At 38.1% G+C, this 27,980-nt stretch overlaps 1 protein-coding gene and 1 long non-coding RNA gene across 4 annotated transcripts; one reads left to right on the top strand and one right to left on the bottom strand.

Annotated features, from left to right (window-relative positions):
• Positions 1-16: 16 nt before the first annotated feature.
• Positions 17-27,851, bottom strand: LOC147326049 (sucrase-isomaltase, intestinal-like). Of its 3 annotated transcripts, none has more exons than XM_086300927.1 (48): positions 27,704-27,851; positions 24,247-24,367; positions 23,706-23,791; positions 23,333-23,453; positions 22,477-22,586; positions 22,165-22,316; positions 21,116-21,287; positions 20,839-20,938; positions 20,477-20,589; positions 20,250-20,375; positions 20,002-20,133; positions 19,637-19,756; positions 17,848-17,961; positions 17,603-17,687; positions 17,103-17,220; positions 16,190-16,361; positions 15,256-15,372; positions 14,410-14,564; positions 13,905-13,989; positions 13,711-13,767; positions 12,110-12,234; positions 11,821-11,909; positions 11,532-11,581; positions 11,106-11,288; positions 10,491-10,625; positions 9,629-9,835; positions 9,378-9,532; positions 8,936-9,104; positions 8,304-8,400; positions 7,869-7,981; positions 7,250-7,375; positions 6,636-6,764; positions 6,373-6,489; positions 6,199-6,261; positions 6,006-6,122; positions 5,823-5,913; positions 5,579-5,717; positions 4,768-4,901; positions 4,555-4,589; positions 4,264-4,380; positions 3,757-3,905; positions 3,214-3,298; positions 3,005-3,061; positions 2,737-2,861; positions 2,370-2,458; positions 1,633-1,682; positions 661-828; positions 17-466 (listed from the first exon to the last, which is right to left on the bottom strand). In XM_086300927.1, exons 2-48 carry the CDS (start codon positions 24,365-24,367, stop codon positions 389-391), a joined length of 5,448 nt encoding a protein of 1,815 aa, XP_086157053.1. In that variant the 5' UTR covers positions 27,704-27,851; the 3' UTR covers positions 17-388. The 3 variants fall into 3 exon arrangements, with proteins under 3 accessions (XP_086157053.1, XP_086157055.1, XP_086157054.1); XM_086300929.1 differs by lacking the exon at positions 27,704-27,851 and adding an exon at positions 27,577-27,595; XM_086300928.1 differs by lacking the exon at positions 27,704-27,851 and adding an exon at positions 24,730-24,836.
• Positions 7,801-13,147, top strand: LOC147326050 (uncharacterized). The gene is made up of 3 exons (XR_015130409.1): positions 7,801-7,946; positions 8,128-8,422; positions 13,034-13,147. It is a non-coding gene; the product is annotated as an uncharacterized LOC147326050 (long non-coding RNA).
• Positions 27,852-27,980: the final 129 nt, after the last annotated feature.

The raw sequence follows: 27,980 nt of genomic DNA on the forward strand, positions 1-27,980 counted from the left end.
CAAACACACTTTTAGTTGTTTGATTTATTTGTGGCTTGTTTATCAGATCAGAACGGAAATGCAAATGATGGTAAATACATACAGTTAATGCACTTGGATTCATTTAACACAAGCAGCTAAACCATTATACTTATCACTGATTCTACAGTATCGCACATTTTAACAACAGCAGTTGGTGGATGGGATAATGTTCTGAAATATAGCTTGACGTTTACGTAGAAGTGCAGAACAGTAGTAAACAGGACAGTTTCACTCTTGTACTTGGTACAAACTGAGGTTTCAGATTTCATGTTCAGAGAAAATGCACTATATTCACTTCTTAATTTAAATTACTCCATCATTAGTCATAGATATCTTAATTTTTTACAGGTCAACACAAATAGCGCACTCAGACACTGGTTTGCCATGTTATGATGAAAGGCTGATCCACATAAACATCCTTTGAAGTCGCATCAATAATCAGCTCCTATAAGAAGAGGCAGAGAAAACAGAGGGCGACTTAATCCTTTCGTTCATTTAACGTGGCCTGTTCTTCGTTATTTGTGAGCTGTATAATATTAATGATAATAATAACGCTCTTTAATTATTTACATTTAAATAGAGAAACCTACAGTGTTTAGATGTGTATAACAAAAATGAGCATCCCACAAATGCACTGACCTGGGAGTCAACGTTGTGCTCTGGGGTGAGATTATGTGCCACTCCAGCTACAGTCAGGGTAACCTTTGTGATCTTAGTACTGCCTGCACCCCAAACCTTCACGACGCCCAGCTTCAGCCGATCACCAGCAGTAAGACCATTGTGGGTCACCTGACTGGACAAGGTGTTCTAAATGAGAGGGTTGGAGACAAGGAGGAGGGTTAATGAAAACCAAATACATCCAGTGCAAATGATTACATATTTGATCTGTATCACTGATAAACAAAATAATAATAATAATAATAAATTCCACCAGCTATCAGTTTTACAGGATTGCGGTAATTGTATGACATGTTGGACAACAATCGGCACTGGAAGACACTTTAAGCCCTTTGGTGTATCTACAGATACTAAATCTACTCTGAGATCATGTCCAAGTTTTTCAGGTTTGTGAAAGAAATGCTTTGAGCTTGTCTGACTGCTAAACATGAACTTTTGCAGAAACCTTCCAACAAAACTGGTGGTGACTACATTGTGGCTTTTATTGTTTTATTTAACTAAATGGTGTCGAGGAAGAAGAAACACAACATTTCATTCTCTTCTGACTAAGCATGTTCATTTTAAGCCACAAAAATTTAAGCACAAAATACCTTTGCTCTTGAGTAATTTGAAAGCATCTACTGAGTTATCATTTTTTTACTATAATGGTCACTTATCTGCTTTGACATAATTAAAATTATGTGTTAATATTATATCATTAAAGCACTAAAACATTTTTCTTTTCCCTTTTCTTTTCTATTTTTTAATACCGGTGTCAAAATATTTTCTAAAGTTAGAAATTTATCTGAAGAAAAACATATTTCAAACCACCAACTGCTAACAGTTAGCCTTTGACATCCACTTAATTTGGCCATTTTGAATGCTAAAGCATGCATTTACAGTAATAATGACAATGAAAAAAAAACACGATACGTAGTTGGCTCTTGAACTCACCGACTGTGCTGAAAATGAGATCAGAAGATATTTGTTGGTCTCCACCGTGTCTGAGGAGAGAAAATACGAACATGAAAACAAAATAACTGACACAGAGACAACTTACGGATACGTGAGAATTTGTGCCGATGAAGACTTGAGTTGATATTCATTTGACTAAATGGAGAAAATATAAAAATGATGTAACATAGTAATGACTCGCAAGCAGACGAGCCATAACAATAACAATTAAGTAAAATAAGTAGATAATTGGCTTAACGTATGCAGAGTAAATATACACATGGGTGAATAATTAATTGGTGGCGTGAATAAGTGAACATGGAACTGGTTGGATGAATGACACCATGACCAGGTAAGCAAGTAATGCATTGAGAAAAGAAAATAAGACAGCTAGAAAATCACCATTCGTTATCAGGACTGGGGATTAAAAAAGTAGCTCTAAATTTTAATAGCAGTCCAAAGGAATGTTTGTTGAAGTATTTCAATTTAAGCAGACGGACTGACAAAGCAGCATTGCCTTTCATTAAAAGAAAAACACAACAAAGAGCTGGCAAGATGTTTATCTACTGACTAACAGGATTACTAAAATGTTAAAATAAAATAGCACTGTGTTCTGTGTGTTTGTGTGTATATGCATGTGTGAATAATCACTCTATAAACACATACATTAAATGTCAAACCCCATGCTATTCGGTGTGTTGATAGGTGTAGGTGTTTAAGAGGGACCTTTCACTTACCAATTCCCTCGCCATCATCCCAGAATAAAGATCCTTCAGCGGTGCCGCTGTCACTCAGAGGGACGATCAGTCCTAGAGGATTCTTCCGGCTAAAAAAAAAAAGCAGTGGAAATGTTTGTAGCAGATATCTAAAGGACACCGTCTGTTTAAACCTGATGCTGAGAACAAACAGGGGCCTGATCTCCTTACTGTTGAAAATGATCATCACCTGAGTGTCCCACCTCTCATTCCCACTCACACTTAAAAACATTCAAACACACAAGCAATATGTGTTTCTCTCTCACTAACCGACAAACAAGCACACAGGTCACGCTGCACACAGGATGCAGACCTGTAGCTAACTGTATGGGGCATAATGTGTGCTCACCTGTAGTATGTAGTGTTCTCGGGCTTCTGCCAGGGTAAGATGTATCCTCCTCTGATGTGCAGGTTAATATGGTCCAAGGGTGTCGGCATGTTAATCATTTGGCCACGCACTCCAACATCTCCGGCCTGATGAAAGAAATGATTGAATGCTATTAAAGTACTAGAGGCACAGGTAGAGTGTGAAGGCATCTTTTAATCAACAGAATTATGCAAATGCATTGATAACAAATATTTGCTTTTAAATGTTATTGCTATAGACAAATACTTACTGTGTGGTAGTCATACCAGCGTGCGTTGGGAAGATAGCCATTCACATTTGTGACTCCCTGAAATCAGTCGCAAATAAAAACAATCAATCCCAACACTAATGGTGTAGACATTTAAAAGAAAAAGGGGAAAAAAATGTGTGTGTGTGTGCGTGTATGTGCGTGTGTGTGTTTGTGTGTGTGTGTGCATGTGTGTGTGTGTTACAGCATACCGGGTCAAGTGCGGGGCTGATAAGTAGGGCAGGTCCCCAAAGGAACTGTTTGTAGATTTCCCATGTAGATTTGTCGTCCACAAACCTGCGATACAGCAGCACAGACGCCATTAAACCTCAGTATTCAAGCACTCATTCAGGATTCAGTGGCTTCCAGATGAAAGCCAATTAAACTCAGCCAGCCAGCTCCTTAAATACCAGCTGCAACTTTTTAAGAGTCACTTAAATTGATCTTGTTTTTCAAAGAGTTTCACGTGTTCATGTTTGGAAGTTGCCAAGTGTAGCTAATCATCTCACATGCAGTGCCTTGCTCAGAGAGCTTTTGAAATGCCGATATGAAAGAAGTGCAATTGTCAAGAAAAACTATTCTAACTTTCTTACCAGTTCTAGTTATTCTCATGAGCAAATTACTTAAACTCCATACAAAAGTCATGGGTAACCAAAGTGAGTTTTATCTACCACTTTAACTGAACATCTGCAGCCAGTCAGAGATGTTTTGTTAGTAGTGTTTGTGTATTTGTGTGTGTTGTGATCTAAGCTTACTCGTGCAAAAGTGGTCTGATCACTGTGTTTCCTTTTGTATGTGCCTCATACATCAGCGTGTACAAATAGGGCAGGAGGGTGTAACGGATGTTCAGGACATCCCGGCTTGCTTCGGCGAATGGTTTATCCCAAGCAACAGGATCTTGTCTCTAAAAGAAAAAAATGTAAACACATTATTATTTAAAAGTTTCAAAATTTCAGCTTCAAAAAAAGCAAAGTTCATGAGTAAAAGCACCATTTTCATGGCACTGTTCATGACACTAGACAAACTCCTAATTCCCAGATTGGTGTAAAAATAAATTAATTCTATAGATAATGAAATAATTCAATTGTTGGCACTGAATCCAAGAGCAAAAATACATTTTAAAACCTTTAGATTTTAAGATCCAATGATGGTTTAGTAATTTAAGTCAGACTGCACAAATATAAACCTGAAAAAGTCAAATAAGCTGATTTTAAAATTCACAATCCAATCCATCTCTATGGATGCATATTTAACCCACTCACCGGGTTGCCCTTGCCATTGTGGTTGCGTGAGTATGGATAGAAAGCACCCAGCTGCATCCAACGGAGACACATCTCATAGTCAGGTTTATTAAAGAACCCGCAAATGTCTGCCCCGGTCTGAAAGAGAGAGTCAAACCCAAAGTCTTTTGTATTTTTAAGCATCATGTTGAATCAAATCACACATTGCATTTCAAGATGTAAATAATGAAACTCAATTTAAGCTACTGTATGTTATTTAGTAAGTACAAGATCACTCAGAGGGTCAAAGCCAGGAGAGATGATGATACTTACGTAAGGGATTCCAAAGAGACTGAACTCCATCATACCTGTAGAGCAAAGAAACATTGGAAATTATGTAAACTGATTAGAGTTTTTGCTTCGTTTTAGGGGTTTGGGATCATGTTAACCTATGTGTTAAAGACAAAATATATATTTTCAAAACACAATTATGAACAGCACGTTTTATGCAGAAGAGTAAAATTAAAAATAAATGTGTATGTGTACCAATAATGGATTTGTAAAGCTGGTCCCAGCTGGCATTGTTGTCTCCGAGCCAATGTCCAGCCCATTTTCCACTAGAGGGGTAGGTGGACCTGGTGACCACTATGCCTCTTTTACCAGTCACGTCCAGAAGGGCACTGTGCAAAGGAGAAGGACAAGCATATTTGCCTTACACATGCAAATAACACACGTGCGCATACATAGCCGAGCAATTAGAATAACATAAAAGTGTCGTCTTTCTTTTAAAGCAGTTATTCATTTATTATAGAAATGAATTATCCAAGGTGCTATTTTTTAAATTAAATTAAGCTAAAGCAACTGAGCTAACAGCCTGAGCGTCCGCGTATCCTTTTCTGCAGCTAATTCTTCTCTGCGGTGAGAAAAGTGTTTCACTTCATGGACAAATGTATTTTCACATTGTTAAGTTAAATAAACATGCTGAAAGATATGAATTTTCAGTCTTACATTTACATTATTTTTATTCACCTATATGCAATTGGACTTTATTCCAATTATGGATTTAGATTATGATGACAATTTTGTCTGCTTCAACATATTAAAACAGATCTCTGGCATGATTTGCATTACTCAGATGAAATATCCTGGATGCTTAATATGTAAAAAAATAAATAAATAAAAAAGAGCGCTTGACCTTTTATGGTTAATTGCTTTTCTTAAATACAAAACAATAACAGCACCCGCACAGATACTGATGTCAGCAGGAAAGAAAACAATAACGCACAAAAGCACGCATACAGATATGCAACGACACACACACATGAACCGGCACATATATAAACGCATATTCACTTACTCATAGGTTGGCTTGGTGTGCGACCATCCGTACAGGTTATGGACATCATAGTGTCTGACTCTCGTTCCATCACTGAGTATCTGTTCACTGTTCATGCACAGAGTCTTGTGGTTTAAGCCAAGATGTTTGGACTCCAAGGCTGCAAAATGCAGGCACATGTAGATAAACATAATGAGTTTAATAACCTAATTATTCTTATTATTGTAATCTAATTAGGATGAACAAAGACAACATTCAGCCTTACGTGGCATATATGGTGGGTTCTCTAGTTTTGGATCACCAAGACATTTCCCATCAACTGTGCCGTGGACAAAACTGGCAGGTTCATTCATGTCCTGCATGGAAAGGTAAAGTCCAGATGATGAGAGTGAAAAGGACATCTGGTATAAAGGTGCCTTTGTTACATTTTCTACTTCTGGACACTCACGATCCAAAGGCCATCAAACTTCATCGTTTTCTCGTAGAATTCTTTGATTTCTTGGTGCCACCACTGTGCTGTTTCTGGCCGGAAGAAGTCTGGGAATGCGGTGTATGACCTGTAGAGCTGGAGATGAGAAGTCTTAAGTTTAGGCACATATTAAATATATCTGAGGTGGTGAGGTGAATGGATATTATTGTACCTGTACTTGGGTATCCCAGTCCAGATTCTCATCTACTGTAACGTTGGGATAATCAGGCCAGACCTGTAGAAGAAAGCCACAAAAAAGCCACAGAGTTTAAATGCTTTATTTTACAGTACATACTGAGCTACACACATGTTGTCCAACCTCATGTAACCTTTCATTCCTTCTCACCTTGCCCCACACAATTCCATCACTGATGTGTTTGGGCCACTTGATGAAAACATCTGCTGCTTTGCCTCTCGCAAAGGCTGGGTAGGGCTGGGTCTCATTGCCTGAGATAGCGGGATCCTGGAAATAAATATGCACAAGTCTTGTGTGTCCAGTGGTAGACAGTGGCTACTTTTTCAATAACATTTATCCTTTGCAGATATAAATGACTACCATCACATTCAAACATCTTTTTTTCTTCCCTGTGGTTACTAATATGTCATTACCAGGATGAAGATGAATCTCATGCCCTCTTTTCTCATGCTGTCAACGAGTGCAGGCAGTCCTTTAAACTCTGAGTCCAGGACAAAGTCCAGCTGACGCTCCATGTAGTCAATGTCTGCATACTGCACATCCTGGAACAGACAGCAATTCAAGCTCAAATGAACAGATGTTTAACTAACTTTGAACAGCCTGCCACATGTTCACCTGAATGCACTTTATATAGTGAGTGGATACAGTTAACTTTTATTTAAAGTTGTTTTGTTTGTTTGTTTTTTAAATAAACCCATTACTAAAGCACTAAACAGCTAAATCACGTTTTAAAATGAAAACAGGAATAGTATTTAAATTATAAATCATTTGCTAACAAGGCATCATTAGCTGGGTTTTAATTAATAAATATGTCATAACAAATAATGGTTCCTTTAGACGAATGTTTAAAGAATTGAATTATTAAACTTTGTGCAGACTTTCTCTCTTTTTCACAAGCATTCATAAATTAAATGTCTTTTATTTAAATAAACAAATATCATAGGTGTGCACACTTGCTCCATCGCTGAATAATATATTCTGCCACAGAACTGCAGAAAGTACAAACATCCTGTCTCCATGAACTTACATAGGGTATAGCAGCTGCCCTCATGTCTTTGTATAAGTCTGCTATTTCCTTGTCATTGGCGTAACCATAGCGACAGAGTTGGAACCCAAGAGACCAATAGGCAGGTAGAACAGGTCGTCCAATCAACTGTTAAGAAGAAAAACAAACAAGGATGTCAAAAAGTGTTAAGCACAGGGAAAAAGGTGTTATGCGGGATTGGCTAAATAAGAGTGCACAATGAAGCAAAAAAGTAAGGTGCTGTATTTTATCAACAGCTGCCCAGAGTCAGGGCCCTGTAAATTACATCTAGCCTATTTGGAGCACAAAAAGGAAAGCTGGCAAAAATGCTGACTGTGAACGGTTCTCAAAAGACACGATTAGCATCTGAGAGCAAATTAATAAAACATATAAAAATGTAAGCTTAGACTACGTGTGAATTTGATTTAAGGTGAGCAAATACAAATAGGTATCCTGTTTCATATATTAGTAATTGCAGAACAATATAAAATTGTTTGCAACCAACGGGAACTTTTTATTTGAAGCATACCCTGCTCTGCTTAGTTCTACGACACAAGTTACCATGACGATATACCCCACAAACTACATAGACGCAAACAAACCAGAAGTCCAGAAGACGTACCTCAGTGTACTCCTGCACCACCATCTCGGGCGTAGGTCCCAGGACCATGTAGAAATCCAGGATGCCACCCAGAGTTCGGTAGGTTAAAGCTGGATCAGGTAGGAAGGTCACATCTACAAAACAAAGCAAAAAAGACATTTACGTGACATTTTCATTACTTTCAAATGTACATTAAATTTACAGTAGGAATTACTATCCTCGCAAGAAATGTATGGATATAACAGTATGTGTAATGCACGTTCATCTGTTTATGTTTCAGGGGATGAAAACAAAGGACACAAAAGCAGGGGTGTGCTTATTTTGTGATGCTGGTCATGCAAATATCTCCCCATCAGAGGAACATGTGCGCATGTGTGATTATGTGTAGATGCAAAAGTGGACCAGCAATAGTGTTTATTCATCAGTTCCAACGTGATGTGTGTGTATTTCGCTTACCCATTGCATTGCTGTTTAGCAGCAGCACACCGTGAGCATCAGCTGTGTTCTCAAGGCCCATGTAGAAAGGATGGACTCCATAGCAATTCATCTTGTACTGCAGCAGAGACACACAAAAGGTGAGCATCAAGTGTGGACCATGTTTAACATGTACTATAGCACGCCGCTCCCCTGTTTTATTTCCCTTAACAGTTGTCTGAACCCTGTGGAGCTATTTTTTAAGCTTAGCAACTACCCATGATAATGTCAAGGACATAAAGTGATGGTGTCATGGTGAACGCTCATGTCAATAGAATCTCATCAAAGTATCATGAATGGGCTTTAAATTCTCTGGCAGGTTCTTTACAAGTCATCTCTATAGCCTCTACAGCTCGTGCTGCTAAAGATATTTAGTGCAGGGTGCTCTTGTATACAGCAAGCATGAAACCAGTTTTGATGAAACACACTAATGCCTAAATAATCTATACCTTTCAACCATTCCTTCAGGGAAGTTATGCTTTAATCTCTGCATCAAGAGTAGAAATAACAACTAAATATTGTCAAATAGAGAGTAGCACTCGTTTTTTTACATTGTTTGCAGATACATATGCACATGTGCGATGTTACAGTATGCGTGTTAGTGTGATACTTACGCCAGGAGGCTGGTCCTTGGCAAACATGCCCCAGGTGTGATAGTTGAGATCGTGCTTGTAAGTGAGATGCTCTGTTTCCCCAAAACCATAAACATACTGAGATGGCAGCTTAGTTGACACTTGGATGAACATGTCTGAGAAGGTAAAGCCTGGCACAGATGAATCCCAGCTAAGAAATGGAACAGAGGAGTGAGGGAGAGAGAGGGAGGGAGTTAATTGCGATATGTTTGACATATCTACAAAATAATTTCATCCTTTCTCCCTATCTTTGCTTTATTTAACTAGAGAAGTTTAAATTCTCTGTAAGTGAGTACTAAAAATAAGCAGTAGGAAGAATATTTTGAAATCACTGTGTGAAAGGTCAAAAAATCAATAAAATCAACAATTAATTCACAGCATGCCAACTTCCAACTTTTTTGGAAATGCAAGCCAAGATACTCACATTACGGTTCCTGTGCTTTTCCTAATGACCTGGATGCCGAATGGTTCGTTCACAATGACCACCTTGTAAAGTCTCTTGTTCTCATCAGTCTCAGGAGTGGCAGGAAGTGACAATCCCACTGGTACCTCATAGCGCTTTGTGTTTGGGTCAAAGATCTGAATGCGGAGGAATTGTTATTGCATTAGCATATAGGTAGAATCAATACAGATGCACCATTGGCTGAACAAAAAAATAAATGAGCAAAATCAGACCTTGAACTGCAGCATTTCACCGGTGTGATAATTAATCTCAACACGGAGTGTGTCAATATCCCGTGACTGTGGACGACCGCTGCTCCTGTACTTCCTGTTCCTAGTGATGTCAAGTGTCATGCCCGAGCTTCTTTCCCGTACTGACGTGACAGTGTAACCATAGTCTTGAGGATAGATGCACCATGGGCCTTGTCCACTGGTAATTGGCTACGTAGGGAAATAAAAGAAAGCATAGAGATTTTAAATATGTGCAACTTTGTTTCTAAAATCGCTGGGAGACTCTACAAAATTAACAAATTTAAAGCAATAGTCACAAAAGCAACACATCAAAGGCTTAAATAGAAACGTTATCTTATTTTTAATAACCCCAACCGGTTCTGGTTCTGCTGGAGGTTTCTTCCTGTTAAAAGGGAGTTTTTCCTTCCCACTCTCGCCAAATAGCTTGTTCATAGGGGGTCATATGACTTTGGGGTTTGTCTTGGTTTGTAATATTGTAGGGTCTATCTTACAATATAAAGTGCCTTGAGGCGACTGTTGTTGTGATTTGGCGCTGTTTAAATAAAACTGAATTGAATTGAATTGAATATGCACCCATCTCACTCCAGTCATGATTGGTGCTTCTACCTGTTCATACCTGATACCTGATTCTGACACTATGGCAGTAAGAACAGGTGTCATGCACCATAAACAGTTCAGATCAAAGCTTAGAATTTTTTTTATTTTGAATTAATAACAGGATTCAAAAAGGATTACTTGCTTAATAAATTATTTAGAAAAAGTTTATACTTCGTTGTCATATGCACCTATCTTGTGTTTTAGAAAAACACATGTGTATGTGAGCATATGACCATTTTTTACTTACATCCCAGATGCAGCCTCTGGCCTCGCAGTTAGCCTGATCCGCATGTTCCTCTGGATGGCAGTCGATGCGTATCACTTCCCACTCCAACACGTAGGTCTCCCCGAGGGTCAGTCTGAGGTCACGCAGGAACAGCACCTGAAGTTTAAGGGAGGAAAATGTTTTTGCGGTGATCCTTTCTGAGCTGTCTCTGAATTCAAATTTCCCCATGCTAGTGAGCTCAAAACCTGCTTCCTCAAGATAGAATGTGGGCTTGATGATGGATGTCCTCTCATTTCAGAATTATTTGTAATGTTTCTAAATTAGTTGTTCCTACAGCAATTAATAATTATTCTTACAATAATATTGTAAATCTTTTTTTACTTTTGCCTCTGCATTGATCATCTGATGCTCAACTGGAGATAAAAATAAATGTGTGGCGTTTTAAAATATACATTCTGCTGACACGTGAGTAACAGTAACATGGTGTTAGCATTGCTAGCACTATTACACCATGTGTTTTGTACATTAACTTTTTTTGCGAACATAATTTCCTTCGATATGAAAAAAACAGTAATGTTGTTTTTATTTTACATTTATTTTGTACGTAATCATGTCGATGCACATTCATGTGTTTACCTTCTTGTCTCCATCGTGGTGGATGTTGCTGGGTTCTAATGTGGTAGTAGAGTTTGTGGTGCCAACATGAGTCACAGAGATGGACACGGGAGGAACGGGTATCCCAAGGATAGTGATGTTGTCAAACTTCAGGTTGTTCGGATCATTGTAACCAGCATGGGTCACCTGCATAGTCAGAACTCCCTGCAAGGCAGCAGATACATAATCACACGATCTGACTTTCTACACATTATCCCAGATTTAAGAGATACAGCATTTATTTTCACTGTTGCCCTCGAGTAATGTTAACATATGAGAAATGCACATTATGGACAGGAAAAGCTAAAATTCTCATGTGGTTTGGAACTTTGAACTTTAGCGCAGATTGAAAGGAACATGTCGGCTGGATTTGAAAAAGTGCTGCATGGTTTTGTGAGGTGAACTCACCTGCTTAAGAGAGAACTTGTAGTGGATGTAGTTGCCATTCTCAATTGTATCTGTAAAGAGAAGGATGTGCAGATCTTTGTCTGAGTAGATGAACACGAGTGATTCACAGGTACATAGCAAAGTGGCTCACTTCTACTTGTTAATGTAAGTGAGCCAACTGAAAGTGATTTCAGAGTCACATCAATTAATTAACTTTTTTGCTAAAAAAAAACAAACAACCAAACTTGTAGTGCCCCAGATACAACACATTTGCAAACAAAAAGGCAAAAGATGAGAAAAGAGATAATACCTCTGGAATCTCCATCATCCCAAAATAGTTCCCCATCTGCATTGCCGTTGTCATCAGGAGCAATGAGCAAACCCATTGGGTTACGCCGACTAGTTAAATATACAGAAACAAATGTAAAATTACAAACATATGAATAAATGAACAAATCCATCCAATGAATATAGTCCAATAAAATGAAAGAATTGTGCAGTATAAAATTATGCGCACATTTGTGTGTGTGTGTGTGTGTGTGTGTGTGTGTGTGTGTGTGTGTGTGTGTGTGTGTGTGTGTGTGTGTGTGTGTGTATACCTGTATGTGGTAGTGACATCAGGTTCCTGTGTGGGGAGGATAGCTCCACCTCTGATGTGTAATCCGAGCTTGTCAGCTGGTAGATACATTTCCATGTGTGTTTTTCGGACTGTTAGCTTTTGCATCTGATCAGAAGGACAGAAGAATAAAATATTATATCCCTAACTTTCCTCTTGTGTGCTAAATAATCCATGCAATTAACTTTTCATTTTTAGATATGGATTTTTAATTGTGTTTTAGTTCAGTTTCAATTTAATCAGGGTGCCCTGATCCCTCAAATCTGTTAGTCATCATTAGTAATTGTTATTTAAACTCCAGTTTAAAACTAGAAGGGGCGTATCAACTAAAAAAAGGACATAATAATTAAATATGTCCTTTATAGCACACTATAATTAGTAAAAGACTTGTGATTTGTAGAGTAGCTGTTCCATTTTGTACAAGTGGACTAAGCACTAATATATGACTTCCTTACATTATGTTGAATAACACTGGACCTCATTATATATCAGTCAACTTTTAAACCTGTGTCTTACCTTAGACGACAGGCTTCATGACATTTGGGTGTTAAAATGGTTTTCAAAATATTATAAAGATAAACTTCACATTGCTCTCTTTGTTTTGTTTTGTCTTTCTATCCTCCATTCATTTCTTTATTGGCCCACAATCAACCACAGTTGATATCTAATCACTTAAAGACAACATGCTCACAGCAGCCTAATCTTCATCTTCCTTTCTACTTGTCCTGTTTTTCTCTCTTGTTTCTGGTTTTTGCTGTCTTTGTGTTGTGCTGTCCAACGTTTGCCCTTTCTTTTCATTCCACTGCTTATCGATTTGTTTTTGCAGTATTTCTTTGCTCTGTAGCTTGTTTTTCATGGTCACTTTCACTGCATCATTACTCCTCCACTCTTCTATACTCCTACCCAGATAATAACGGGGGACTAACCAGGACAAGGGTCCAGCAGCATGACAGCCAGCGTAATCATTCATCTGATCGGTGGATGCTTTCCATCACCGCCATGGCGCCTAAATAAGGTCCCAAAGGAACTTAACACCTCTTTTATCTTTCTGTCTCTTTCTTCTCTTCTCCTTGTCCTCTTTCTTGCTCTTTGTTCTCACTCCCACTCTGTCTTATCGCCTTAGTCTCACGATCTCAAACAAAGAACTTTCATGTGAAACATGTTTTTGTCACAGTGTAACATGATGCTCCATCTATCTGATCTCTTTATTTTTTAATCTATTTTCTTATATACCTATTGTGCTAATTCAGCTCAATGGGATTTTTAAGGCAGTTGTTTTTTGTTCAGATTATATTGAAGATATTATTTTAACTCGATAACTGGGTTTGCTACATTTTAACAGCTGCTCATACTTTACTGTCTGATTTATGGCAATTGTACCTAAAAACAGTTACTTTTGGAAGTGCACTTAGCTTGGACAACTTCCTGAAAACAGCAAGAATTTGACCTGAAAGTAGTGCAGTGTCCAAATTGAATTAATTATACAACTGCTTTTTTTTTCTATAGATCTATCAAGACAATCACACTAAAGGAAATAGTCGTGCTTTATGGAAAACATTTTAATCAACCAGAACATGTTCTTACCGACTCATAGTCATACCACAGAGCATCTGGTACATATCCCCACACCATGTCTACGCCCTGAACAACACAAGAGCAAAAGGCGTCTTTAGCCATTTTCACATTTTCATAATTTTATATATCTAAATACAGAAAGAGCAAGAAGGAAAAGAAGAAAACAGATGAGTAGGGGAGTGTGTTTGTGTGTGTTCACTTACAGGATCCAGTACAGGTGTGATGAGCAGGTGTTTTCCCCAAAGGAACTGGCGATCCACTGTCCAGGTTTCACTATCAGAGTAGAATCTACGACGAGGAGGAATACAAGTGAAATTAGATATCTGTCATCATGTCGTGACTGACTAAAATATATTTTAGATTAAGGTCTATATGTTTAATGTTCCACTGTTTAATGCCAACTTTTTAAAAAAAAAAAAAGCTTCATATTGTTTATATATTGTTACTGTTTCTGTGTCTTTATTTGCTGATTATACCTTCTTTTTAATTTGTCTGTGTTTTTCAGTTTAGGCCTCATAGCTTAGCTGTCCTTACATCGGCTAATCATGCCAGTTTTCCATCATGCTTTACAATGATTGAATCATTGGAGTAATCTCCAATCATTTTTTCACTTCTATGTCACAATCACTTTTATCTCATTATTATCGTTATTTTTCCTTTTGTTATTTGGTACTAAATTGATTTAAGACAATATGCTGAGTGACTTACTCATGCATGACGGGACGTACAACAGTCTCCCCCGTGGTGTGGGCTTTGTAGAACATTGTGTAGAGGTAAGGCAGAAGTGTGTAACGTATCGTCAGGTAATGTTTAGAACTCGCCACCAGTACTGAGTCAGCGCCATATGAAGCTGGATCCTGAGGCTGGAGACAGAAAGACGGATTAAAGGGATGAGGCTAATAAGGAACAGGTAATGGGAAAAGAAAATAAAGATTTGTGGGGGGGTTTACTGATAAACTAATGGAAAAGTGATCAAACAGCAAAGGGGCGAGGGAAGTAAAAAACTAGAGGATTTTAGAAGGACTAGAGAATTAGAAGAATCGAGTGGCAATAAAGCTGTCAAAAGGATGGGTGAGGTAGTGCAAACAAATACACATTAGGCCTGTTCATAATGAATAATCAAAAAATTACTTTTACATTACGCTTTTTAATTACTTTTTACATTTGAGCGATCCAGAGGTAAAGTTCGTAAAGACAGCTAGTAAATGAAAACAAATTATGTGTGATGCTAGTTCAGTGACAGTGGTGAGGGCAGGCTGTGGTCCTTAATCTGATCTGGGTGATCTTTTAATCCCATAACTCGTTTGTGCGTCTGTGTATGTGTTGGAACTAGCTGTATGGGATGTGATGAGTGCCATGAGTAGGGCAAAGCAAAGGTCACACTTCAGCTGTCTCTCCCCAGCTATGCAAAGCTTTTAACTGCTCGGGCTCTACAGCACCTATAAAGTGTTATGAAATGAAATGAAGTGTATACCCTGCAGCACTTTAGACCAAACAGGCAAAAAGTGACATCTGATATAAGACTTGTGACAGAAAAAGCTGCCTTTAGAGTACCTTGTAGCCCTCAGCGTTGTGGTTCCGACTGAAGGGATAGAAAGCGCCGACCTGCATCCAGCGACGGCACAACTCTTCAGGGGAGTCGTCAAAGAAACCACAGATGTCGGCTCCGATCTGAAACACATTTCCATCGACGTTTAGCCAAAACCAGCTAATTTAAGTGTATCTTGTTGTATTGGAAAAATGAAAGTTGAATAATATTTGACAAACTCCGAGAACAGGGAATGTCAAGGATTTTAGACAGATTTGATAATGAAATATTTCTAGATTATAGTAGCCAAAATGGCACCAATGTGATAACTTAGCCCCTTATTTGTCTTTTGAAATGTCTCTCTTGATCTTGGCTCAGTCCACTTGAGATTTACTGGCAGTAGCTGTTGGTTGTAATCTTTATTTACATTAATTGCACAATTGAGTCCAAAAAATAGACTGCATTCAAAGGCCACTCTGCAGAGACTGTTTGCTTTCTATTATTTACTTATTGGTCACATTTTACAGCAGGCTCAATGGGAGGGAAATGATCCAAATCCCTTTTGCCCTGTGTTCTATATGTGTCTTCTGAGAAACCTAAAAGGCAGGCTGCAGTGATACAGTCCCAATAGGAGTCCCTGGCATGTATATACAAATGCCTGATGTGCACAGCTGGGGAAGTGTGTGTGTGTACATCTGACTCACTGTTTTTCTACTGTTGTTTGAAATCTGTGAACTAGGCATATATGTGTCCGTGAAATAGTTTGTGAAACCCTCTGTTTTATTTTTTTCTTTACCTATTCTATGCATCTGCACATGTCATATGTGTGTGATAATGGTTAATGTTATTATCATACTTTTATATGTTGCTAAAGTGGAAAAAAACATCTTTCTTTTGTTTATATTCAAAGCTTTTTGGTCAGCTAGCATTTAACATTTTTTCTGAAGGTTTGCTACTCACATAGGGTATTCCAAAGAGCCCAAACTCCAGCATGCCAGGGATAGCCCATTTCATGTCATTCCAGGTGGCAGCATTGTCGCCTAGCCAGTGACCTGAATATTTTCCCACACCTGGAAAGGAAGAGCGAGTCAGCATCATGGAGCGGTTTTCTCCAAACACACGGTCCATAGCTCTGTGGGATGGAGAGAAGAAAGAAAGGAGACAACCAGATGATACCGGATCACTAAGTTACAAAAGGACAGGGGGACAAAAAAAGCAAAAATGCACAAGTAACAGAGAAACAGGTATCAAAAGTGGATATGAGGGGTAATACTGTACTTTTAGAGAAATGAGAATTAGGAGATGTAAAGTAAACAAAATTCATTTGTTTGCTATAACTTACTCATGAGTCTCCCCTAATCTAAAAACACTCTTTCTTGGTTTTCTTTGGTTTAGTTACTCTGAAATTTAGCCAGTTTAGCACCTTTCAATCTTAGAGATAAGGCAAATTGCACAGTATGTAAGATATTTAATCTATCATAAATGGGCATTTGCATTAGCAGGATTTATGCTAAGGTTCCATTAGTTATGCTAATGTTATGCTAAGGTTAGCGCTAAAAAAAAGCTAGCATGAAGCCTGCTAATGCAATGTGTCTGGCATTAGGAATAAACTAAACAGATGTGTTTACAAGTCAGGTGTTTATTTTAAGTATCTGTGCAGTCAACTAGCTGTTTTCATGAATTTCAGGCAGTCTGTACAAATCACTCTTTAACTGTTTGCCAGCCCCTACCAGATTCTCATATCAGCGCGCCTTTCTAGGTTTGTGTACATAAATTATCATTAAACTCATGTTGAGGGCCATGGGTCAGTAACTTCTGCTTCTACATCACTTGATTTTGAAGATTATGTATGTCACACTGCTTGTGTACTCACTTCTTAGTAGCCAGGACCATAGAGTAGCCATACAGACTGTGGACATCATAGTGGTTGCCCCAGGTTTGCTTGGCATCCATACACAGAGTCTTACTGTACATGAGGTCATCCAAAATTTCTGGGGGAGAGAACAGATAAGGGGAAAGTTAGAAGCAGCACAGAGAGAATACAGGATGCAGAAAAGGAAGAGAGTGAAAGGATGAGATAGGCATTGATGTACTGTATACTTTAATAGGAAATGGAACGAGAGCAATAAAAAGGGTGGCATCAGGGGAAGCTGCTTTTCATAGTTATGATCTTCCTGTCTGGGAAACGGTCAGAACAAAAGACATGGCAGAAGATTCATTTTCAGAATTCTTCACAGGGGATCCACTATGCCTGATGAACTCACTATGTTTGCTATTGTTGGACGTTCAGCTGCACTTCTATGATATATCCTATTTCATGAAATATGTAGCATTATCATGGCTTACCAGAACATAGAAAACAATGTCTCTTACTTGGAATGTAGGGAGGGTAGTTGAGTTTGTTAACAGCACAGCCCTTCGATGATCCTTGCTTGAAATTAGCAATCTCATTCATGTCCTGCAAATGCATATGAGAATATTTTCTTGTAAATATACAAGAAATTAGAGAGTAAAATTTATTCGGTGCTTCTTTATTGGTGCCGATGTCCAGCCCACAATTTGACTAGCAGCCCCTGTGTGCATAATACCTTCATTTTATGTATTTACAACTGACTTACAATCCAAAGTGCGTCGTGTTTGACCTCCTTGGAGAACCGCTCGTACTCATCCACCCACCAATCGATGCAGTTGGGGTTGGTGTAGTCTGGAAACACGGTCTCCCCTGGCCACACCTTGGAGGGAGAGAATGTGACATGATGTTTACCAAAAAACCCTAAAACTTTGAGGCATAACTCATATTCCAGTGTTTTGTTTATACACCTGACCTTCCAGGTTTGGGAGAAAGCTTTAACAGCTTTTTTAACATGCGTTTAATAAAGCAAGAGGTTAGTTTACACAATAACATATATGCAGACAACATGAGATGGCATGAACAGCCAAAATTATGAGCTCTGAGTGAGAAATCAGTGTTCCTATGAAGATGCTGGAGGAACAGTTTAGGGGCGTGGGAATAACAGAGAACAGAGATGATGATGCGATACAGAAAAAGGAGAGAAGGTAAAGGATAAAGGGGCTAAAGAGACAAATGAGCCGAGCAACAGGAGAGAATCAATAATGCAATAAGAATCTGTAGACATGTCTGTTTGAAGTCAACGTTAGTGATGCACATTGAGAAAAATGATTCATCCACTGAGAAGAGTGGAGGTTTGGTGTGTGCGTGTTAGGATGACAGGAAGATGTTTTTAGCAGATGGTCAGAAATTCAAGGTCAAAGTTTACTGGTAGTTCCTTGCAGATGCCATCTTTTTTCCTTCAAGACTAGATTTTAATCATCTCCAGCTGCGTACTTATAATGACAGGAGTGTAAATAAAATGTCAGCAGCTGTAACTCCATACGTCACTTTATTATTGCCTTTTTATGGTCTTTTTTGTACATGTCTCTATCAGACCCTGTGCGTACTGCCTTTCTAAAGTCTCTTTCTACCTTCCATCTTATCTATCCTTTATTCATCTATCTACTTTGTCTCCTCTCCCTCATTATGTCTTGCTTCCTGTGTATGTCACCATACACTCAGTGCGATCGTCGATCTGTTTCCCTGTAGATTTTCTTCTAATCTGTTATTTGTGTCCATCTATCTGCACCTACCCTTTCTCTGCACATGTCTTTGTCTACATTTATAACCTTTTCCTTAAATCCTCCACTCTCCCCGCTGCTCTGTTTACGCTCATCTTTTTTAACTAAGCAGAAATGTTCAGAAATGTTTGAGTGAGGTCCTGCTATGATGTTCTAACGCACGCCAACATTGTTGTGCCACCAGGAAAGGCTTTTATCTTGTTCTTTCCAAGCAATTTTTGCTTGGTTGTAAAAGCAGAATAAATACCAGGTCTGTTTATGTATCTCCCTCATTACAAATGCAGCAACAGCAGAGGTCCCGCGGCAGACACCTTTGTTTTTATAGCCGAAAGACAACAACATATGTAAATAAAGCACAAACCACACATATGTGTGCACTCATAAACCACAAAGTAACACAAATACATTTGATCCAGACAAGCGGATGCAGGTGGATGAACACAGGGTGTATATGGCATGTATTTTTCTACTAAATTTGTGACTTTGTGTCACAATAACAACAATATCATATGATGGTACTGTAATAGTCTAGTTTTACTGGTCTTCCAGGTAAAAACAAAAAAAAAAAGAAAACAAAAAAGACATAATAGTATATAGTAAAAATATATAGTAACATATAGTAAATATATAGTAAAAAAAAAAAAAAAGATTAAGTACATAAAAGGAGTGGTACCTTTGGTATTTGATATCATTAACAGAGTAAGTAGCAGACAGGTGCTGCTAAGCAAATACGCTTGATGCATCAGAATATCAGGCTTGTACAATGTAGCTCACCTCTCCTATCAGAGGAGTCTTCCCATCTGATTCAGTGACCCAAGCATTCTTCGCAGTGCCACGGTCATAAGACTCATATGGAGCATCTCCAACCCTCTTGCTGGTGGCTATTGCGGGATCCTGGGGACAAATGATACAGTCATAAGAATATATGCTCAAATCAAATCAATAAATTCATAAAAATTACACGACTGCCGTCATTTTCATTTCTTCTTTGGTGTTGCTGATGTAGCAAATGTTACTGTGCGCTAGAAGTAATGATTTAAACACTTTGATGTCTGTTTTTGATTTGAAGTTTTTATGATTTCTTCTTATTTTTCTAGGTTACATAAATACACCCAATATGGCCACAAAGTACTTCTTACCAGGATAAGGATGTATTTCTGCCCCCTCTCATGGAGATAGTCAGCAAACCGAGGAAGTTCAGTGTAGTTAAGCTTGTCATAGGTGAAATCTTTTTTATTCTCCATATAGTCTATGTCGGTGTATTGGACATCCTGCATGGGATGGAAAAAACACTGCATTGATATGCTATGTCCATGCAATTTTCAATTCTCAAATGAGAGTCTGATGTATAAAAGGAATTTTAAAACTCAAACAGACTGAATCTTACATATGGGAGGCCCACAGCACGGTTTCTCTCCACTGTTTCCTTGACTATGTCGAGGTTGGTGTAGTTCCACCGAGAAAGCTGGAATCCCAGTGACCAGTAGGGAGGCATGACGGGCCTGCCAGTGAGCTGAACGGCATAATTGGAAGTGTTTTTAATGTAATTAGTGAGCCACACAACAATATTAACAAGAAACCTCGCGCCACATGTTTTGCATTTAGTAAAATCACCTCGAGGAACTCCTGCACCACTTGTTCCGGTGTGTCACCAAAGACAATGTAGAAGTCAAGAAGCCCTCCAATAGTCCTGTAGGTCACAGCTGGGGCAGGCTGCAGTGTCACATCTGGAAACAAACAGAAAAAAGTAGCTTAATCATAGCAATATAAGTTTATGTTGTGATTTTAAAATAAGTCACACAAATTTCCCACGTGTCTGATTATTAAAGGTTATTTTATCTTATTTCCTTTTTTTTTGCAAATGCGTCACCTTTTCAGAATATATATGTGTGGGGTGGGGTTTTTTTTTACACTTTCTGTTGGTTTTTAATCAACTGCTAGTGTGTGTTCTTGCATTTGTGTGAATATGTCTTTACCCATAGCATTGCTGTTCAAGAGAAAGACCCCGAATGACTTTCCACTCTCATCTTCCAGACAGAGGAAGAAGGGATAGTGTCCGTAGAGGTTGTGTGTTCCCTGCAGAGAAGCCACAGTGGGACAAATGAGTATACAATAGAGGCATGTGGGACACTTACTGAAACTGAGGGGGTGACTACACAGAATAATCAGCTTACAAGGCATTCAATTATAGGCCCTATGAGAAGGCAAACAGACTTGTAAGAAGCACATGCAACATGTGCATGCTGTCCTCACCCCATTAGGGAAAGCGTCTCTGGTGAAAATTGGCCAGGTTTTCCAGTTGGTGTCATGGCGATACTGCCTGTGGACGTGCTCCCCGAGGCCGTAAATATTATGTGATGGAAGTCTGGCAGACAGCTGTATGTACTGATCTTCAAACACCAGTGGTGCGATTGTGGTGTCGAACCTGAACGTTATGAGGAAACAAAGGACTAAATGATCACTGGGAAGTGTAAAGACAGACTGATACATTGGGATGTGGGGAAACAAAGAACCCTGAAAAAAATCTATTTTTGCCCAAATGCTGACTTTTAAGTAATCCGATTACATGTAATTCTGTTAAATAAGTGCAATGTAAAACGTTAAATTTAATGGGATCTCTCAAAAGCAATGTTCTTGGTTGGTATGCTTTCACTTGATACCAAAGATATTTTCCTTAATGATTAACTTAAGGATTAATGATTACTCAGAATTATGACTTCATGTTTGAGTGAAGTAAGTAAAGGAATTAGAGTGAAATGGAACTAGAAGTAAACATAATTACTCTGGGAGATGAGTTTTTAGAGCAAATTAAACAACAAGGAGGAAAAACACACAGAGACAGGCCAGCCCATTAATCTCTAATAAGGCCTCTGGGTAGCATTTGTCTAGTCTTCAAAAGAAGCCATACACTGCTGACGTTTCCAGTTCCATTCTTCTGTTATCTGTATTTATCTTATCTGAGGAGTACTTGATCAATGTGGTGTCAGCTAGGGCCAGCCAAGCATGACTTGTATCACCATCACAGTAATCACGTGTTGCATGGGCATTATCTTACAGAAGTTCTTACACAATGATTTCAAATGATGCACAGAATCATTGATAATCTATTAGTATCTATCCTCTGTTGTCTAAAGCGACAGAATTCTGATAAGTTATCATTTCAACAAGCCTCTATTGCAATAAATTTTTTAACAAATATATCCTCGTCCGTCTTTATTTGTGCAGGCATATGTGCATACACAACCCTATTTTCCATCCATCACAACAAATACTCACGGCACCTACGCAGAGTGATTGCTTACACAACTTTCTGGTTCTCCTTCCTGCGCACAGTAAGGCCAAAGGGTTTCTGTGTGACCTGCAGTGTGCTGCTGATGGGAATGGATGGGTTACTGGGAAGACTGCTGATGTGTTCATGGGGGACCTCGAATCTGTTACTGTTGGGATCGTAGATCTGAGGGAGAGGAAAGGAGTCAGGCCTCATCTCACAGTCACAGTAACAATTTCTCATGTATATTGCTATTTTTGTATTAAGCATCCTTTCATTAATCCAAATCCTTTGACCATTAAATATATCTGTAAGCTGCAGATTTGCATACGGTGTAAGTGTTCACCTTAAATCGGAGACGATTGTTTGTCTGCATTTCTGCCTCAAGCGACAGTTGTTTTATCTCCCCACCGAATAAAGACGGAGAATCCATTCTTATCAGGTTTGCTTTAAGAACTGCAAAATTAAACAGAAGACAATAAGATGGTAAGAAGGTTAATATATCATCCACATAATACATCATATCCACATACTATAGAAATCAATTGGATACATCGGTATCAGACAACCAGCAGCAGTTCAATTTGATTCAGTTACATTCACATACTTCCATTTAACAGTCGTCTCAGTGTCCCAGCGCACTTAAATTGTAACATTAGAGACATAAACCTAACGATCTAATGATTCACTATAAGCAAGCATTCCTGTCTCATTCCACAGCTGTAGCATCACATTAAAATTGTCGGGTGAATTAAAATGGGAATCTGTTTAAACAATATACTTTAGTCATTCAGTGATAAAAGGGTGCAGAGCTTATCGAGTACGTTGTCAGCGCTAATATGTCAACGTGTTTGATGACATTTTAACTTACATGTAGTAAAAAAGAAATTAGTTCATTTTTATGTGACAGTTAAACTCACGTCATAATGCATATCTGACTATGCTCATGGATGGAAAATGCATGAAATACCCAGCACTTCACATGAGGGTAGAAAAAAGAAAAACCTGTTAATAGTGCCACATTTATACCAAAAACTTTGCCATAGGCAAAGTTAAAAAAGTGAAAAAGGAAAAGAAAAATTATGTGAAAAAGATAAGTGGAAGGAACAAGAGGCGGTTAACTAGAAGGCCACTTAATTTTCCTCTGTTAGTGAGTACATGAGTCCCAAAACAGGACAGAATAAGAGGGGAATGTGTTTTACCGTAAGGGCTTGATGAATCCTGCGATTCCACGGTGTATCCATGGTTGGTTGGGAAGAAACACCAGGGAACGTTACTCTCATCCCGTGGGCTCCAACAGCATCCACGCGCCTCACATTTCGCCTGTTCAGTGCATTGTTGTTGTCTTTATTATTATCCGCATTAATGTCACTAATGCTGTGATTAGTATTACTACTGCTTTTTGTCACCACTGCAAATGTTTAAATAGACATTATAAGCAGTGCAAGAAAAAAATTACGTTAGTAGTTACCCACTGATTATAACTTTTTTTCTGTGTAGGCTCTTTGAGGGGGAAAAAAAACATATTCTGTTCACACATTACTTTGGACTCTAGGAAACTATGGTGACTTATACCTGGGAAGCTCCAGGATCAGGGAAGCAGTCTACTCTCTCGCCAAGAGGAATGTTGGGACAGGTAGGGACAAATGCTTTAGTTGTTCCTGGCAACAACAAAAAAAATTTAAATATCTCCTTGAAGCCAAGCAATCAAATCAATATTATAAAATGTAAATGCTGCAATTTTGCTAGTGTAAATTGATATGGAGATTATTCTCTGCATTGGGAAATATAATCATGATCAAACACGCAAAGAAGGAAGTAATGTAATATTTTAAGGGTAAAGAAGAAACAAAAAGCAAACTAGAGATATATAAGAAAACAATAATAAAAGAAAAATGCTAAAAACACTGAAATCAGAGTAAGAGTAATTTGTATATGTGCAAACAGAACTACCTACACTAAAAGACACATCACAGGGATTTTAAAAAAAATATGCACTTGTGGTATATAGATATTTATCCAGTGGGCATATTGTCTGCCTGCAGTCAGGATGAAGGACTCGATTCAAAGGAGGTATCATTTAAAGGTATGTGACATGCCTCGGTGGTCCACCTACCCTTTTTGACAGCAGATACTGTGGTGGCAGACAGAACTAAAAAGGTGATTGCAGTCGCGGTCATCGGCATGAACAGATCCATTAGGGTCACCCCCAAGCCAGAGAAGCGTCTCCTCCCCATCTAGCACACACAAAAATGAACATGAGCAAAACACTATAAAGGCCAATAATCATTAAAACCCGGGAATGGATAAGAAGTTTAACATTTCACGTTTTCATTGCATCAACCTTGAAGTTTCTGCAAAGGCTTTGCAAAACTGAGACAGAAAATGTAATTACCTACAGTAAAGAACGAGAATGTGAGACTACAATAAACCTAAAGTTGGACATTGAAGACAGTGTTCAACAGTCTTAGCCTAATCTTTGCAGATGCACCCATCAAGCAATTAGGTTTCACGCGAGTGTACTCTCCTCCATACTGTAAGGTATAAGTAGTAATATTTTTGAGCTGAGCAGCTAAACAGCCTGCCTCTGTGGTCTTACCTTGGTTCCCTCCACAGGTTGGGGCCAAGTACTCAAAGTTTGACAGCAGTAGCACCCTTATAAACCAGAGGATGAGGGAGTGTTGTGCATTGTCACAGAGACTCAACCCCCTTTACTTTGTGTGTGTGTGTATGCGTGTGTGTGTACGTGTGTTTCATGCAGGTCCCAAAGCCATAAACCATCTATCATTCGATAGAAGTAGTGTAGCCTACAATCTGCTTAGCGGGCTGTTAGAAATCACCCCATTATCATGCACACTGTGCATGGACATGGTTGTGTGGTTAGAATTTAACTAAAGATTATTGTGCATACTTAGCCATGACTTAGCAAAACCCATAGTTAGTAGTCTATAATTAGCAAATGAACATAGCCTCTCTCCCATCCCAACTTTTGAGATGTTGGGATGTCATTTTATCAGTTTATCACTGTGCAGCATCCCCTGCAATATATATTTTTTAATATATTACTATTAATATGTTATGTTTGCATTTAGTCAGCACTTGCTGTTTTAAAGCACTTCATAAATAAAGTTGGCTGGGTTTGAATTATTTTTTTAAAATATCTCCTTAAAAATACGAGAAAAATAGACAACTGACAAAAAAACACAAATAATAAAAAAAAAAAAACCAATTACACTCATAAAAAAATATGTGTAACATAGTTGCAGTAGCACATTTACATTTCAGCAACAGCAATATGGCACTCATTCTGTTACATGATATGTTGAAGGGTTGAGAACTAGTTTCAAATGGCGAATATTGTACGATAGAAAAATCCAGTCTCTAGAAAGTGAAGCACTTTAGCCTCTAAGGCACGTTCATTTGGTCAATTATTTATGGGCTTGGCATTTGTTGATAATCACATGCTGCAATAAACACATAATCAAAGGACTGATTCTTGATTAAAATCAACAATAACAATAAAACACCCTAACAGCATTGCATTGTGTCCCAACACAACAGAATAGTTACTAAATATCAGCTACAACAGACACACACACACACACACACACACACAAAAGGTACAGATAAGGAAACATTTATTAGGCCTCTTCCAAACACTTTTTTAGCAAAGCAAGAGATTTTCAACATTACATTTCTAAATTTACTAGTTTTCTTTGAAAAAGCATAAATTATTTTGATTTGCACACAATAACAGAATTATTTCAGAAATGTCCTGGTCATTATTCTTAGATCCCAGAAAAACTGACCTTTTTATTGAGGCTTAGCACAAAACACTGCTTTGCAATGATGTGCTTTAACTTTGTAATGCAAACATGCAAACTGGAATAAGAAAATCTGCTCTGGAAACTAACTGAAACTAAACCGAATTAAAAACAAAAATGTCAAAATTAAATAAAAATAAAACTACTTAGAAAATACAAAACTATAATAACTCTGAATATATATACTGGAAGCTCAAACAGATGCTGTCTATATTTGGAAAAAGAAGGGAGAGACCCAAAGAGCACCATCCCCACAGCGAAACACAGGGGTGGGAATATTATCAGCATCCATGCATCTGGAAATGGGAATCTCGTCAACGTGGAAGGAAGCACAAAGAACTCACAAAGAAATTACCACAGTGGTAATTGTCATTTTAGGTTACAACCTTACACACTCAAGTATTACAGTGTTAGCCAGCATATGAAAGAAATCAAAAATGTTCACCGGCACAGTGAATTAAGTGTATTTGACTGATAATATTAGATGTTGTCTTTATCAGTTGTTAAGTAATTCCATAGCTGCATAACTAGAATGTCTCCAAGGGTTTGAAGTCAACTATGGAAGTAATAATGGGTTTTAATGCAACCTCTGTTGGCTTGTTAATATGTGGCAAAAATCCACTAGATCCAGTGTTACACCTCAGTTTCAACACTAATGAAAAAGAAAAGAAAAAAATAGGATCCTGCACTACAACTCAGGAATTCGTAAATAAAGCATAAAGCATTGGGCAAAATTCCTGAGCTAGCTCTGTGGTCCTGAGCAGAAGTTCGTCAGGCTTTCTGGAGGGCTTTTGAATTTTTTTTCTTTGGAAATTGGTTGCTTTTTCATTTTAGTCCTGTCCATTATAGCTTACCATTTTCTACGAATTACTTGTGTATAAAAAAAAGTCCCCTAACTCAATTGATGAATCAACATTGTGCCTACACATAACAACTTAGCACTGAAAATATTTTTAAAATGTATCTTGAGGCACTTTGTTACTAGCAGCCTGTTGCAAAACCACAAAAATTGTGCCTATTTCTTTAGATAAATCTAAAAAAGCAATACCAAAACATTTAACATTCAGAAAATACTATTTTTGCACAAACAGGATTATTAAAAACTATTATTCCTTAACAACATCTCAGAAAAATGGACAAGTGACAAGTGCAGGGTTGATAGAATTGCAGTAGGCCATTTACATTTCAACAATATCCAACATGGTTATCATTTTGTCACATAATATGTAAAGGATTGTAGTCTAATCTGATCAATGGCGAATATAGCATAATGGAAAAGTCATTTGCCCACAGTAGAAAGCACAACATGTTATTCTCCATGGCATTCATTTGGTCAATTATTTATAGGCTCAGCATTTATTGTTGGTGATCATAATCTGTAATAAAAACATAAATCTACAGCATTTTATTGTCCCAAGAGAATGGAATAGTTACAAAATATCAACAGCACACACACACACAAAATTTATGCTTAAGTGTGTCCTCAACACACACTCATAAATCAAGACTATGGCAATAATTGTTAGTATTCAGCTTTGATAGTTACTTCAATCAGATTAAGATTAAGGTTTTAAAACCATAAAAGCATCTAAAGTGCTTAAAAGGCAAACAGTGGACAGTACCTAGCGGTTGCCACGATGTTGTGAAAGACCATCATTCACTGGATAAATCAGGCCATACTTCCTCCAATAACACAAGTGTTTCTTCTGGAGGTGTGGTTATGAAGCTTTGCCCTGTCCTTCAACTCACCTGTAAAGAGACGGAAGATTATCTTCTCTTGGTGATAGGCGAAATTGGTTATGATCGCTAGCTGCAATAGTGAGGCTGGTAGTGTTTTCACTCTGTGAACTTTGGCCGTTTGTCTCTACATGTGTCATTCTGCCAAAATGAGGTCCTAAAAGACACCTCCTGCAGTGGGAACTATAACAAATGGTGTGTTTTTATGGTGCGTTTATGGCACATCTACAAAAGAAGGAGTTTAAGAACAGAGCGAGAATTTAGTAAAATTCTAATTCTTAAATGCAAC

This window comes from Aulonocara sp. 'chitande type north' Nkhata Bay, linkage group LG7, assembly GCF_057382095.1.
Source record: "Aulonocara sp. 'chitande type north' Nkhata Bay isolate Kocher_YH1m ecotype deep benthic linkage group LG7, A_spYH_male_GT1.1, whole genome shotgun sequence".
NCBI lineage: Eukaryota > Metazoa > Chordata > Actinopteri > Cichliformes > Cichlidae > Aulonocara > Aulonocara sp. 'chitande type north' Nkhata Bay.